This window comes from Humulus lupulus, chromosome 1 (genome assembly GCF_963169125.1).
Source record: "Humulus lupulus chromosome 1, drHumLupu1.1, whole genome shotgun sequence".
Taxonomy (NCBI): domain Eukaryota; kingdom Viridiplantae; phylum Streptophyta; class Magnoliopsida; order Rosales; family Cannabaceae; genus Humulus; species Humulus lupulus.
This window is the reverse complement of record NC_084793.1, coordinates 12,894,461-12,910,467: the sequence shown is the minus strand read 5'-3', so window position 1 is coordinate 12,910,467 and position 16,007 is coordinate 12,894,461. Positions and strand designations below refer to the sequence as shown.

General features: G+C 34.0%; 2 protein-coding genes across 4 annotated transcripts; both read left to right on the top strand.

Annotated features, from left to right (window-relative positions):
* The first annotated feature begins 1,303 nt into the window (after nucleotides 1–1,303).
* Nucleotides 1,304–6,111, top strand: LOC133785743 (adenylylsulfatase HINT3). Of its 2 annotated transcripts, XM_062224960.1 has the most exons (7): nucleotides 1,308–1,670; nucleotides 2,110–2,165; nucleotides 2,335–2,392; nucleotides 3,193–3,259; nucleotides 5,381–5,436; nucleotides 5,669–5,722; nucleotides 5,809–6,111. In XM_062224960.1, exons 1-7 carry the CDS (start codon nucleotides 1,479–1,481, stop codon nucleotides 5,953–5,955), a joined length of 630 nt encoding a protein of 209 aa, XP_062080944.1. In that variant the 5' UTR covers nucleotides 1,308–1,478; the 3' UTR covers nucleotides 5,956–6,111. The 2 variants fall into 2 exon arrangements, with proteins under 2 accessions (XP_062080948.1, XP_062080944.1); XM_062224964.1 differs by lacking the exon at nucleotides 5,669–5,722 and having other exon boundaries at nucleotides 1,304–1,670.
* Nucleotides 6,112–7,050: 939 nt separating this feature from the next.
* On the top strand, nucleotides 7,051–9,674 carry LOC133785732 (E3 ubiquitin-protein ligase CHIP). Of its 2 annotated transcripts, XM_062224948.1 has the most exons (8): nucleotides 7,052–7,368; nucleotides 7,616–7,683; nucleotides 7,797–7,860; nucleotides 8,291–8,362; nucleotides 8,566–8,699; nucleotides 8,819–8,972; nucleotides 9,076–9,186; nucleotides 9,285–9,674. In XM_062224948.1, the coding sequence occupies exons 1-8, from the start codon at nucleotides 7,255–7,257 to the stop codon at nucleotides 9,408–9,410; spliced, it is 843 nt and encodes a 280-aa protein (XP_062080932.1). In that variant the 5' UTR covers nucleotides 7,052–7,254; the 3' UTR covers nucleotides 9,411–9,674. The 2 variants fall into 2 exon arrangements, with proteins under 2 accessions (XP_062080937.1, XP_062080932.1); XM_062224953.1 differs by lacking the exon at nucleotides 7,616–7,683 and having other exon boundaries at nucleotides 7,051–7,368.
* Nucleotides 9,675–16,007: the final 6,333 nt, after the last annotated feature.

Below are 16,007 nucleotides of genomic sequence, written 5' to 3'. Positions count from 1 at the left end.
TATTTAAGTTTCTTTAATTTATTAAAATAATTACAAATAACTTCAATTATAAACAAAATGCATAAGTGAGGGGTAAAAGTATTTTTGAAAAAACAACTTTAACAAAAAATAAATCTAACATACCATTTTGATATTGAAGTACCATTTTGGTATGGTTAACAAAACAAAAGTAATATTTTGGCATTTATAAAAATGAAGAAATCTTTTTTTTTTTTTTTAAATAATGAAGAAACATATATAGTATTTTACATAAAAAAAAAAAAAAAAACAGACCTACATTAGCATTATCCTAGATATAAATTTACCATTTATTGTCAGTCAATTATTATTTTTATTTTTTAACATAAAGAATGTCCACTTTGTCGATGAAAAAAGAAAAAAATAGATTTCATGCAATCGAACCCAACACCTGACACGTGTCCCTGGTACTATCTCCATCTGGATAAGTATAGCCAACCACCGGCAACCATTTTCCTCCACCGCACACTTACCTATTTCACTTGGCCCCACCCCCACTCCTTTTATTTTCTGAAAATTTAGAATAAATAGTAATTCTTTCCGAGAATTTTTTATACTGCTAGATTGATTGTGCCTCTAAAGTCAATTAATTTTTTTCTTTTGAATTATTAATACTATTAAATTATATTTATTGTTATAATTTGCATAAAATAATTAATATTTTTGTTATTTTTGCTCCATAAACTTTAACTACCAAATTGTACCTCCTTAATTATAAAAATTTTAAAATTTATTTTTATATTAGTTCTTAAAAAATTAAAGAAAAATTATTAAAAAAATTCAATAAAAAACTAAAATTATTTAAAATTCCTTTTAAATACATTTAAGTTTGAAAATATATTTTAAAAGAAAAACTAAATTCTTACAAATGAAAAAAAAAACATATTCTCTTCTTATTTTTTATTCTTTTTTAATGTATTTTTATAATTAATTAAGTTTTATATATTTCTTTTAAAATTAGTATATTTTAAATTTATAATATTTTATATATATTTAATTTTTAAAATAATTTTAGGGGGGAAAACGAGGGAGTAGAAAGTAATTAGAAAAATTAATAAAAAAAAAGTAATATATTTTTTAATTGTAATAATTTAATTTTTTTTAAATATTTTTAAACTTAAATGTATTTAAAATGAATTTTACATAATTTTAGAATTTTGTTAATTTTTTTTAATAATTTTTCTTAAAAAACTAATAGAAAAATAAATTTAAAAATTTTTATAATTAAAATAGGCACAATTAAGTTTTGAAAGTTTAGATCGAAAATGCTAATTATTTTATAAAGATCATAATTGGGGTACATGATAATATCAATAATTGAGAGGAAATTTTAACGGTTTGCCTTCTTTCTCCATTACCGTTCCTTGGTTTATCTGAACTGATTTGAGTTTGAGTAATCAAAACTTGAATGAAGATGGCTTCTTCCACTGACCAAACCACCGAAGCTTCGTCTTGAGCAAATGGAGGCACGCCGCCGACTCGCCGTAATCTCCTCACATATATGTCAACCCGGGTCGGGTTGTAATCAGACCCGACTCGAACCTGTTTCTGCTTCAGGTTCCAGTTCCGGTTCTGATGGTGATCAAGGGAAGTCTACCAATGGAGCATGCGTCTTTTGTAGGATTATACGCGGCGAATCACCGGCTTTTAAGGTTTTCTGATATACATAAATAGAAAATATTTGCTTATTTTTGTTTTGGGGTTATCTTTTCCACCGCTATAGCTCGTTATGTGTGTTTGGTTGATGAGAAATTAGAGTGGGAAACTTGTTATGAAATCTACGTAAGACTTGTGATTACGCTATTTGAAGTCTAAGTCATCTGAGTGAAATTGAAAGTTGTTATAGAGCTGCTTAGAAAATTTGTTGCAAAGTTGGATAATTTGTTTGGTTGCTCTTATTATATTTTTAGTAAACCCATGAATAAATCACTAAAATTCCATCTGGGTTCATTTCAAAATGTTCTGAGATTCAATTTTGGTACTTGATATATGTAATTGCTGTGTTTTTTTATTGATATGACATGGAACAATCTTTCTTTCTAGGTAATTGATCTTCAGTGTTTTATTATTTGCTGAATTTGGTACCTACAGATTTATGAAGATGATGCGTGCTTGTGTATATTGGATTCGAATCCGCTGAGTCGTGGGTAAGGTATCATCTATGCAAGTGACAGTTACAATTTTCTTTATTTGGTACTTTGCCTTACTAGCATAGCACAGACATGTTAAAAGTAGATGTTCTAGTACTGATAATGTCTTTTTGATTGTTTTGTTGATTAATATAAGTTTCTATGTTGTTGTTTCTGGTCCTTGCAGGCATTCTCTTATCATCCCAAAGTTTCATTTTTCTTCATTGGACACCACTCCTCCATCAGTAAGTAACTTAAATGTGCACAACCAATTTCAATCCATAAATAGGGCCTTACCTTAAGAGTGTATTTGGTATGTTCAGAAATGGTAGGAGGGAGGGTGTAGGGAATTATTTGATGGATTTGGGGTATTGTGGTTATTTCGTAGGAAGTATTTAGGAGGGAAGAGAACAGTGGATGGGTTTCAAATCCTTAATTTTATCCAATTTTCAATCTCTATAAATTGGAATGACTTTAGGAGGAAATTGTCCACTCAAATAGTAGAGTGGTCATCTTTTAGCCTTCTTTTTTCCAACTTTCTTTGTTATCAAACAAGGGAGATGATTCTCTCCTTACTCTCCCCTACCAAACACAACAAGGTAAGAGTACTCCTTCCTTTCTATCTTCTTTTCCTCGGTAATTTACTTCTCTTTCGCTCCTACCAATAGTGGCAAACATAGCCTAAGAGTGTGTTTGATGATTCTTTGGCCGTAAGGATTTTGGGGAGAAAGGATTAGGACTACAGATTTCAATATCAATTTTAGCTAGTTTTTAATCCTTCTCCACAATTTGATAGACTCCCTCTCTCCTTCTTTAGGTCATGTAGCTCTTATTCTCCAAACATATTCTTTGTTTGCTGTAAACACTATCACAAATAGTATAGCTGTTTTCGTTTGAGTTAAACTTGTAGCTTTGGGCTTTTGATAGCCATTCCATTGAGTTCTTATCGTTTATTCTGGTAAATCTATGGTTCACTAGTTTTTTTTTTTTAAATATGTTAAATGGAGAGGGAGATTTACATGTAATTACTAATTTTATTTTGCAGGTGATTGCTGCGATGTGTTCCAAAGTTCCTTTAATAAGCTCCGCAATAGTTAAAGCTACTGGTTCTGGTATGTCTTTATAATTACCCATTGTTACATTAACAAGTTTCTTTTTATAGTTAGACCATCTCCAATGCAAGTGCTAAATTTGGAACAAAAAGTGACTAAATGATATTTTTGACACAATATTTAATATTATGCTTCAATGCATGAAGGCTATATGCAACATTTATTAAAAGTTTTGTATCAAATTTGGTACAAACTTTTGACTATGTTTGGAAGGAAGAATGGATGGATGGAGAGAGTAGGGAGAGAAATGGCGGGAGAGGTAAAATCCCTTTGTTTGGCATGAAGAATTGTGAAGGGAGATGAGAGGTAGAAGGATTATAAATCTCCTTAAATTCACCATTTAGAATCCTTCCATAAACAATAGGATTTAGACTCTCCATAATTGTTTTTTGAAATTACATGTACTCTTAAATTATTATTAGAAAGGATAATATAGTAAATTTATAAATAAATAGTAATCAATCCTTCTAACCCTACATCCTTTTTACTAAACAATTTAAAAGGATTATGATTCTCCTTCTCCTTCCTTTATACTTTTATCAACTCTCCATCCTTCCTATTCTCCTTCCACCCTACCATAGTGTCAGCATTGCACTAGAGGATTTTATTAAACCTTATATGTAAAATTAGAATCACATAAATGATCTAAATCCCATGTTCACTACATAATCTTTGAATTTGTAATGGCATGTCTTTAGTCAAAGGATCAACAATCATCATCTCAGTGCTAATGTGCTTAATAAACATTTTTTTGACATGTTCTTTAATGGCTAAATACTTAATGTCGATGATGTGTTTATTTCGACTTCCACTTTTATTGTATTTTAGCCATAAATATAGCACCTGAATCACCATAGTATATTATTAATGGCCTAGATACACTATGTGATGTAGACTCAAAATAAGAAAAGAACTCAACCTCCATAAGTAGCAGTCATGGTGTGTTTAGTATTCCTCCATGATACAGCTCCACCAACAAAATATAAACACTTAATCAATTATTAATTTATGTGAATTAATACAGCTAGCGAAGTCCGAATCTAATTAATTGACTATTTATATATAGTAAGCGTGAGACTTAGATCCTTTGTGTAGACTTAATTGTACAAGAAACTTTTTGATGAAATTGTTATTTCAATATTTTCTCATATTTATGTGCACTTCAATTTTGAAATTTTTTATCTTTATTGTACCAAGAATGGACATATGGTTTAAAAACTAAGAAATAAATGTATAATATTACTTGGATGACTTATAGCCATAATTCATGTATTTAAAACTTAATATACATTGTGATGGGATTAAGTTAAGACATAGGTTATTGATATAGATAGTGGGAAAATGTTGAAAATAACATAATACTCCATTCTCATTAATTTTTTGATTCAGTATGTGATCTATTATCCTTACCTAGTCAATGTCATCTTCTTCATTGTCTAGACATTGGACATTATTGGTATTAAAGCTTGATAAAAGCTTTTGGGTTATAAATAAAAACGGTATTAGTTCCCAAGCTTTGGGCTTTATTCATTCATTCCAAAATATACACCATTTTAGTGAGAGCTTGGAAGACCTTATAACTATATTTATTTTGTTTTGCAGCTCAAAAACATAAGTTTTCTACTTTAGCTAATTAAAGTTATTTTGCATCTATAGACCTTTAGCTAGTTAGGTTATCAACTGGGTTAAGTAGGGTTATATAGCATGGATAGAGTTGGCATGCCATTGTTCGAAACTCTACTATGGATTGTTTAGTTTGTCTTGTAAACATAAGCTATCAAGAGAGCCAAAAGCCATTAGTTTAGATGTGTATCTCTATAGCTCCTGTTATATTTTGTTTTCAACTGTGAATAATTATTCTAGCCATAAAAGTACTTATAGTTTACCGAATCTGGGTTTGTCAAGGTTTGAGGGTTCCCAAATATGGTAGGGTTAAACAGGGAGCCACAATGTCGAACTTGGGCTTGCTAAGCTACTTCTGAGGATTTTGGAAGTAAATCTAGTTTTCTTTAGCATTTCTGTTTGCCTTTAATTTTTCAGTTTTGTAGATTGCTTTGTTTCCTGTAAATTTGAGTTCAACTCATGTAATCATGCCTTTGCTTTCTGAAATAAATCTTGCAGATTCATTCAACTTGTTAGTTAATAACGGTGCTGCTGCGGGCCAAGTTATATTTCACGTGAGTGACTAAAATGTCTTATATTCTCCTTCCCTTTTTTTTTTTAATGTTTATCACAGTGCAACTAACCTAAGTGAGGGCAATACTACTAAACTAGACAAGAATTTGTCTGCATTATTTTGAATGAACACTGAAATAGCTGTTTTGGAAAACAAGTTCAGTTAGTTAGATGTATGTATGGAGGAAAATCAGTAAGCTTCTTCAGCTAATATTGTTTTCTTACACTTTCCAGACACATATTCATATAATTCCTCGCAAGGCACATGATTGCCTATGGGCTTCCGAGGTAGAACCACTTTGTTCTATGTTTGTTTTATAAGAAATTAGAATAATTTGTAGAGAAACATATCTAATGTAGCAAAATATGTACAGAGTTTGCGGAGGCAATCCCTGAAATTAGACCAAGAAGCTTCTAGACTAGCAGATCTTGTTCGAGAGCAGCTGTCATCGTCATCCTCATCGTTGTCCGGCAACTGTGAAGTTAGTGAAGGAGAGGGTTCTAACCTCAGCAGAAACTAGTGTGTCTTTCATCTCATGTTTTTTGTAATCTTAATTAGTGTAAAACTTTTGTACCATGTCAATATTCAGCATATTCTTTCACTTGCACAAAAAACTATTTTGTATTATATTCTTCTATGGGAGTTACCAAGAAAGAGTAGTTCCACTTTTTCTTTATCTTTTTATTACTTTTTTTTATTGTCTTAAGTCTACTACTTTGGAGAGAAGTAGTCATTGCTAATTGGCTATGAGATTGACTGGTGGTCTGAGTTGCTTTCCTGAAAATAGACAAATCTTCTAACCCATCCATATGTGTTTTGTTTTATTCTTTATGTAAAAGTTCCATTTATCAAAAGCCATTTCATCAACTTAATATTGGCATTATTTGTTGACTAGACCTCACACTAATTGATTTTCTTTTCTTCACCAAAAAAAAAAAACTATTGGCAGAAGACTTGAGTTTCAAGTACCTAATTAATTTCTTGGTGAGCATTGCCTATTGTTTAGACTTGAGATCCAAGACACCCCTAAGATTTTGGTAGTTTGATACCTGATTCCAGTGTAGAGGTCAACTCAAAAGAAATTAAAGAATTTAAGTTATTCCTTTTTTTAACTTCTCAAATAAATAATAATAATGATAGAAAATTATGCACTTAAATATGATGAGCTAATTAAGACCAACAAAACTGTTTTTAGATTGGCCATATATGCTGATGGTTCTCCTTCCAAAATAATAAATTCTGTTTACTTTTTTAAACTTTGTTTTGGTGATCCAAGGATATAAGTTTTAGTCCTTTCAAACTAATAATATTATAGATTTTTTATGATTGACCCAGTAACCACATTGAATATTGATTATTGGTTCAAATGGATAACTCTACACTTTCTTTTGATTTTAACACACAGGTGCAATGATATAATCTAGCTAGTACAAGGGGCAAGGGCATTTCTGTAAACAAAAGTTGATCACGTGACCTCGCTTCCCCTCACCACCAATTAGGTTACAATTAGAGCCATAAGCAGTCCAATTAAATCCATACTCCGACACCCCGGCACGTGACTGTCCGGTTCTCTTTCGATTTTGAAAAAAAGAAAAATCAAGAAATACTTGTATATATTTTTTTTTTTATAAAATCCGAAAGAAATGAAAAATCAAAATTCGTCAACTGGGTCTGGGTAGTTTCTCCTTGGTTTCGTCTACAAAGCTCCTGAATCTTTAATTATTGCCCTAATTTTTCCATACAGTTTGGGGAAGATCATCCTTTTCGTTTTCGTAGAGGATCATCTGGCGAAGGAGTCGTAGAAAGAAAAAGAAAAGAAATGGGGCCGGGTGTGGGTTTGTCTCCGGCCAAACAAGCGGAGCAACTTAGGAAAGACGGGAATCATTACTTCAAAAAAGGTCGTTTTGGAGCCGCCATAGATGCTTATACTGCGGTACTTTCCTTTTTTTTTTTTGTCTGGGGGGGAAAATTGCCTTCATTGATGGGCTTTTTTTTTATTCTTTTGTGGATCGATTCTTAATCCATTTATGGGTTTTGCGATGGTTCTAGCAAAGAACTTAATTTTGGGTGTTATATTTATTGAATTAGATATGGGCTGAGTCGATTTCTGGGTTTCACCCCATTTATGCCTTCTCTACTTTCTCAAATTAATGTTTTTTCTCTCCCTATTTTCTTAAAAGGCAATTACCCTTTGTCCAAATGTGCCTGTATATTTGACGAATCGTGCTCTATGCCATCTCAAGCGGAAGTATGTTCGTTACGCGATACATTTCCCCAAGTTGATCATTTTTTTTTAAAAAAAAAAATTGCATTTCTAATGTAAATATGTTCTGTTTTTCAATTGGTTATGGTGTTATGCAGTGAATGGACAAAAGTAGAAGATGATTGTCGAAAAGCTATTCAGCTTGACAAAGGCTCAGCTAAGGTCAGAATCTCGGTTGAGCTGGTTTGAGCTTGTATGCATTTATTTGTACTTATTTTCCCTTTTCATGAAACCTTAAAAGTTTTGGTTCTTTAGTTTTCATTTACTCGTTGATGATTGGCAGTTTGATGGTGCAAGAGGGTAATCTATAAGTTATATATATATATATATTGAATATGCTTGTTATTCTGTGTACTATGTTTGGAAATTAAAGTCGGGATAAGTTAACTGAGAAGTTATACTTAGATGTTTTTGGGGGTAAATATATGTGTAGTGTTTACTTCCTTCTAATGCTAGTTTTGATACTTTGTTACGTATGATTATTACTCTGATGGGCTTTAGTCTGATTTGTTACCCTATTTCCATTCTTCATACTTTTACCGGTCTTTACACTTACACATTTCCCCTATCAATGTTGCTTTGTTGTACTCAGGGCCATTATATGTTGGGACTTGCTTTAATGGAGAGGAAAGAACATGCAGAAGGAATTAGGGAATTGGAGAAGGTATGAAGTGCTTTGAATCCTGAATGACTCTTTAGTATTCTCTCGATTGTTGCAGCTGACTTAGGATGTTTGTAGTCCTTTTCAGCATATTATGACTAATTGTGGCAAGGTCTTTTATTTTTTAATTACTTTGTGGTTTATTGTACTTGTAAACACAATGAAGACTCAATACTCTGTCTAAAGTTTGAACTGTGTTTGTGTAGGCTTTGGACCTTGGGAGGGGTGCTGACCCCAACAGTAATATGGTGGAGGAGATTTGGCAAGAGCTTGCAAAAGCAAAATACACGGAGTGGGAGCATGCATCTACGAAGCGTTCATGGGAATTGCAAAATTTGAAGTAAGTATTCTTTGTAAGTTTAGGCCTTTGCAATGGGAAACAGTTTCCTGATTGTTAATTAGAGCATCTGCTCATTCTGTTATTGAATGGTCCATTTTCTTTTTCTTCTGGCGCTGCAGAGAAGCTTGTGAAATCGCACTCAAACAGAAATACTCCCTTGATGATTATGAAACAGAGGGGTTTCTTGATGAAGCTTCTGCATCTCTAATTAAGCAGTTAAAGACTTTAGAAAGAGTTTTCCAGATAGCTCAAGATGCAGACACACTACAAGAGGTGTGGAATTTAATCATCCATATTATTTTTTTCCTATCTAGTTTGCTCTTTTGACAAAATCTTTACTAGGTATCTAGTGAGTGACCCTGATTAAAAATTACAGGTGCCAGATTACCTATGTTGTAAAATTACACTAGATATATTCCGTGATCCGGTCATCACTCCTAGTGGCCTTACATACGAGCGATCTATTATTATGGAGCATATCTCAAAGGTGTAGTTTTTAGTTGTAAATTGTTTCTACTAGCTTTGGTGTTCTCATTCTTTTGTAAAACACTGTTTATGCTGACACTTCTTTTATATTGTAATCAGGTGGGTAAATTTGATCCAATTACACGCGAGCCGCTTGATGAAGAGCAGCTAGTTCCAAACTTAGCCATAAAGGAAGCTGTTCAAGCCTTTTTGGGTAAACATGGTTGGGCTTATAGGACAGACTGAAAAAAGGTTGACATCTCCTTTGGCGCCTGTGGAGTTGACAGCCTTTTAAAGTTCAGCGTGTGTTTTCTGGTTGTAGTTCGAGTCTCTGAAGCGTCGGGTAACTGGTGTCTTTCCTTTTTAGTCTTTAATATGGGGCTTTGATTGCAATCATACTCAAGGTCATGCATATGTATTTGTACAGAATATATTCTTAGAACCGATTACCTAGCAGCTTGTACAGATTTGGTGAACTTTTCTATTTGATGAGCAAGTATTATAAGATCATCGTGCAAGTACAAAAGTTTCGGTTTTATTATATCCCATGAAATGGTGTCGACAAAGCAGAAGAGTGTAATCTTGTTTATTTAGTAAATGCCATCTTGAAAAGTGAAATTCCATCTTCTACGCTAGACAAGTAAAATGAGGAATTTTCCATTTCATTGTGGTGTTTATAAATGGATATCATGCTACTTGCGCTGAAATTTTTTTTCTTTAATAAGCTTACTTGTGTTTAAGGTTAGCTTTAAGTTCATTCTATGAACTTGTATTGGATATCATTTTCTCACGTAATGAGTGTGATATCCTTTGGTCGGTAATATTTTCAGCATCTTTGCACTTCAAAAGCTACGATAAAATGCTCGAAGTTACGGTGAAAATGGGCTTGTTAAAATTTCACCTTGAACAAATAAGATAATTTTCGGCTGTAGAGTTAGAAGACTTCCATTTTCAACCGAAGTCCTATGCATCAATAAATTGAATGCCTACACAAAAAGGTTAGGGTATGATTGGTATGTTATTGGGATACAATTTAATGTTTTCAAATACTAAAACTTAGTGGTACCCTTTAAAATCTCTGATTGAAAGTTTATTTTTGAAAACTAAATTGAAATCAGTATCCCAACTTTATAAAGGAAAAGAGAAAACAATAAAATCACGTTTTCTGAGTTTTGTAAAATTCCAATCTAAAAATCCTAAAATCATTTTGTGAACTTTCTTCTTCTTATTTTCTCTCTGCTCCTCTCTTGTCAAAAGCAGAGTTTTTCTTCTTCTCTCAACAAAACCATACCATTGAAACTTCTCTTCTCCTCTGTCATTAATCAGATCAACCAGTCTTCTCGTGCTCTAGATCTACTTTTCTTCTCCATTTAACACAAGGTAAAATCTTCTCATAATACATATGTAATACATATAAGTATATATATATTGTAGAAATATCTTTGTAAATACATTTTGTACAGCTATTTTTAGGTTGTAATTTACAGCTAAGTTAGGTTGTAATTGACAGCTATGTTTAGGTTGTATTTTTTGTCTAGCTATTTGTATTCAGCCTATATATAGGCCATACTATTCATCAATAAAATTAGATTAGAAGTATTATTCACACAAATCTACATGGTATCAGAGACATTAGTAGTCTAAAAATTGAAAACTCTTTCCAATCTTTTCTGCCCTCTTTCAGTAAAAATAATTAGGGTTTTGCACTTTTTAGCTCAACCTTAGAAAATTATTTTAGGGCAATCTTCTACTCTCACCTCCTTCACAGGAAGCTTCCTGCACCTCCAGTCGGCCAAACCCTGAAGTTCGACACCCAGCAGAGCCGCGCGTGAGCCTCACGCGCTGCCTCCATCTCCGGCCCCATCTCCCACACGCGTGGCGCGCGCAGCACCCCGACGGCGAGTTTTTTCTGGCAACATCTTCCTCGGCACTCCTTGCTGCATTTCCCTGTTCTTATCCATGGCTGTTACAGCCAACTCCTCATCTAAAAGCCAATCTCAAACATTTCACCTTCTCAAATCAATGGCTTCTCCTCAACTTCTCCAATCAGCCAAACCCACTCCTCAATCAGCTGCTCTTGTCACCAATTCTTCTCATAAAGTCCTCTATTTTCAAGACTTGGAAGTTAGCCACTTCTCAAAGGACAAAATCAATGCAACTCCAACACCTCTTGGGCAGTGTATGCAGCAGCCAAATCCATCTTCAATCGAGGCAAATGTCAGCATAATGTGTCATCAAGGTCCTACGTCTCACACATTTACTGCAACCTCCAACAAAGGTACTTGGATTGTTGATTCAGGGGCTTCCGACCACATGACGGGTGATTTACAAGTCTTTAGCACCTTCAAACCATGTGCTGAATCCCACACCGTCAGAATTGCCGATGGTTCTCTCTCAAAAGTGATAGGGACCGGCTCAGTAACTTTATCAGATGAACTTCGCCTTTCATCTATTCTATTTGTCCCTAAACTAAATTGCAATCTTCTTTCAATAAGCAAACTTACTCGAGATCTGAATTGTGTAACTAAATTCTATCCAAATCTTTGTGAATTTCAGGTTGAGGGCTCGGAGAAGGTGATTGGCAGTGCTGAAATGCATGATGGGCTCTATATTCTCAAGGATTCTCCTAAAATTAAACAAGTTCACAAATCCAGTTGTGGTAATCATTCCAATTTAGATTCTGTTTCCAATTCTGTGTCTGTTTCGAATGAAAATCGTGTTATGTTATGGCATTTTCGACTAGGACATCCAAATTTTGGTTATCTTGAAAAACTATTTCCTCAGTTATTTGTCCACAAAAGACCAAAATTCTTTCATTGTGAAGTATGTCAACTTGCTAAGCATACTCGAAACTCTTATCCCAGTCTTCCTTACAAACCTTCACAACCTTTTTCGATGATACATAGTGATATTTGGGGACCCTCACGAGTAACTAATATTAATGGATCTAGATGGTTTGTATCCTTTATTGATGATCATATTAGGACAACATGGACATTCCTTATGAAAGAAAAATCTGATACTGCTTCTATTTTTAAAAAATTTCATTCCATGATTCAAAATCAATTTCGCCGAAAAATCCAAATCCTGAAAACTGATAATGGAAAGGAATATTTTAACTCCATTCTTGATTCATACTTGTTAGATCAAGGTATTGTTCACATTAGTTCATGTGTTGATACTCCGCAACAAAATGGAGTGGCTGAGCGAAAAACCAGACATCTTCTTGAAGTTTCTAGATCCATCATGTTTTCAAATCATGTTCCTAAACAGTTTTGGGGGGAAGCCTTACTCACAACCACCTATCTCATCAATCGTATGCCTAGCCGTGTACTACAATTCAAAGCTCCCAGAAATCTGTTACTTGCCACATTCCCTCATATCTCAGCTTTCTCCTCCGATCTTCCATTTAAAGTCTTCGGATGTACGGCTTTTGTCCATATTTATGATCACAAACGAACCAAACTTGATCCAAAGTCTCACAAGTGTCTCTTCATCGAGTACTCCAACACTCAAAAAGGGTATAAATGTTACTCCCCAATTACAAAAAGGATCTATAACACTATGGATGTCACCTTTTTTTAACATCAATCTTTCTTTCCCAAATCTGGTATTCAAGGGGAGCTTCAGGATCATCAAGCTGCATTTCCTCAACCCAATGTTGTGACACACAAACATCAAAGTGCTCAGTATTTGCCCTCTTTGCCTATCCAACTAGATCAATCAACTGGTCCTTCCTTACCCACTTTTCCTATCCAACCAGATATCAGTCCAGAAAACACACCCAACTCGTCCTTCTCTATAGTTAATCCGCTCTCACCTTTCTCCTCAGAAAACCCAAACACTCCTTCAACTTTACCACCACCTCAAACTCAAGCACAATTTGATATAGGTAACAAAGAACTTCGTGTTTATAGTAGGAGAAAAGTTGGAAATATAGAGGTCAACATGCAAGACAAGAACTGCTCAAACACTCATCAAAGCCCTCTCAACCTCGAAAATCATGAAGGTAAGGATTATGTGGTTCATGGGTTAGTTTCTCCTACTATTGATGATCTCGACCTACCTATTGCTCATCGAAAGGGTGTTAGAACTTGTACCAATCACCCCATTGAAAAGTATGTTGCTTATGGGAAACTAACACCTATGTACCGAGCTTTTGTCTCTTCTCTTGATCTTATTCAGATTCCCACAGACATTTATGAAGCCTTGAAAGATCCAAAATGGAAGACTGCAGTCGATGAAGAAATGAATGCTCTTGAGAAAAATGGTACTTGGGTTCTCACTGAGTTACCTCAAGGAAAACCGACAGTTGGTTGCAAGTGGATTTTCACCGTCAAATATAATTCAGATGGGAGTATCAACAGATTCAAGGCTCGATTAGTTGCCAAGGGATTCACTCAATCATATGGTGTTGACTATCAGGAGACCTTTGCTTCTGTCGCCAAACTTAATACAGTAAGAGTTTTATTATCACTTGCTATAAATTGTGAGTGGCCTTTATATCAGTTGGATGTGAAGAATGCTTTTTTGAATGGGGATCTCGAAGAAGAAGTCTATATGGAAATTCCACCAGGTATGAAGAAACACTCCAGTGATCGAGTAGTGTGCAAACTTCTCAAATCTCTTTATGGCTTGAAACAGTCACCTCGAGCATGGTTTGACAAATTTGCAAAGTTAGTTGTCAAACATGGATATACTCAAAGTTAGGCTGATCATACTCTATTTTTCAAGTTCTCTTCAACTGGGAAGCTAGCAATTCTCATTGTCTATGTGGATGACATAATCTTAACTGGAGATGACTTAGGAGAAATTTCAGATCTCAAAAGACTTCTTGCCTCCAAATTTGAAATCAAAGATCTAGGAACCCTCAAATACTTTCTTGGTATGGAAGTAGCCCGATCGAAAGAAGGAATTGTTATATCTCAGCGAAAGTATATCCTAGATCTTCTAAAGGAAACTGGAATGATTGGGAGCAAGCCGGTTGACACTCCCATGGATCCAAACTTGAAAGTTAATCGAAGAGAGGATTCAACTCCAGTAGAGAGGGGGAGCTATCAAAGATTAGTAGGAAAGCTAATCTATCTCTCTCATACCAGACCTGATATCGCCTTCCCTGTCAGCGTTGTTAGTCAACATATGCACAGTCCTTGTGAGGAGCACTTGGAAGCAGTGTATCGTATTCTAAGATATTTGAAAATGACACCAGGTCTTGGTTTGCACTTCAAAAACACACAACAATCGAGACTTTGAAGTTTACACAGACTCTAGTTGGGCTGGAGAGCTGACTGACAGACGATCAACTAGTGGTTATTGCACCTATGAATGGGGTAATTTAGTTACTTGGCGTAGTAAAAAGCAGTCTGTGGTCTCAAGGAGTAGTGCAGAGTCAGAATATCGTACTTTAGCCTTGGGTATTTGTGAAGGGATGTGGATCAAAAGACTCGTGAATGAATTGAGGTTTGACTCTCCTAAGTCTTTTAAAATGTACAGTGATAGTCAAGCAGCAATTAGTATTGCTTAAAATCCAGTTCACCACGATAGAACTAAACATGTTGAAATAGACAGACACTTCATTTCTGAGAAGGTGAATTCAAAGATCATTGAGCTCAACTACATTCCTACAAAGAAACAAATTGCCGACATTCTAACAAAAGCACTACCAAGAACAAGTTTTGAAGAATTTAATTCCAAGCTGGGTTTGTATAACATATACAACTCAGCTTGAGGGGGAGTGTAGAAATATCTTTGTAAATACATTTTGTACAGCTATTTTTAGGTTGTAATTTACAGCTAAGTTAGGTTGTAATTGACAACTATGTTTAGGTTGTATTTTTTGTCTAGCTCTTTGTATTCAGCCTATATATAGGTCATACTATTCATCAATAAAATTAGATTAGAAGTATTATTCACACAAGTCTACATATATATATATATATATATATACATTTAAGTATCTCTGAGTAGTAAAGGTCTGAGTATATATATATATATATATCTATATATATATAAAGATTTAAGTAAAGCTCGTATAGCTTTGAGTAGTGAAGGTCAGGGGTATATATATATATTTAAGTATAGTTTCGAATATATATATATATGGGTGCACTCTTAATGGTTACTACCCATGGATGGTTACTTTAATATTAACCATTGGATTAAGATCAATTGTTCATATTTATAGTTGTTAATTAATATTTCTAAAAATAAATTTTGATTTTTTCAAATTTTTGCAAGGGTAACCTGATGAAAAACGTGTATTTATTATGAAAATATAATATTGTGAACTTTTTATTTTTAAAATGCATGTCAATTTTTAAATATAGCTAATGTCTCTCATTACTTGGAAATAACATTAATTATGGCAAAAAAAACTAAATTCAAAATTAATGTGGAAAAAAAATATTTACCTGTTATTGACTTGCTATATCAAGTCACTATGTTGCCACATTATCATAATTGTTAGTACCCATCTATGAGTAGTAACCATTGAGAAGTCTTCCATATATATATATATATATACATATGGGTTTCTCATGTGCAGCTGACTGATTTGCAGCAGAGGGACGCCGTTGCCGGCGACAAGCAGGGGAGAAGCATTTTCGACCTAAGATTGCGGGTTGACGGAGAGACACCATTGCCGGACTGAGTGCGACAGTTGGGTTGAGGTATAGTCTGGCTAAGTGGATTGAGGTTTCTTTGTATAAGCATGTTCGATTTATATGTCTGCAACTTCATTTTTTGTGGTCTATATTTTGTTTTCAGTTTTGCAGTACTTTGAATTTGTGTTTCCTGGTTTTGTTTTGCCTTTGTGTTTTACTGGTTTGTTCCTTTGTGACGGGT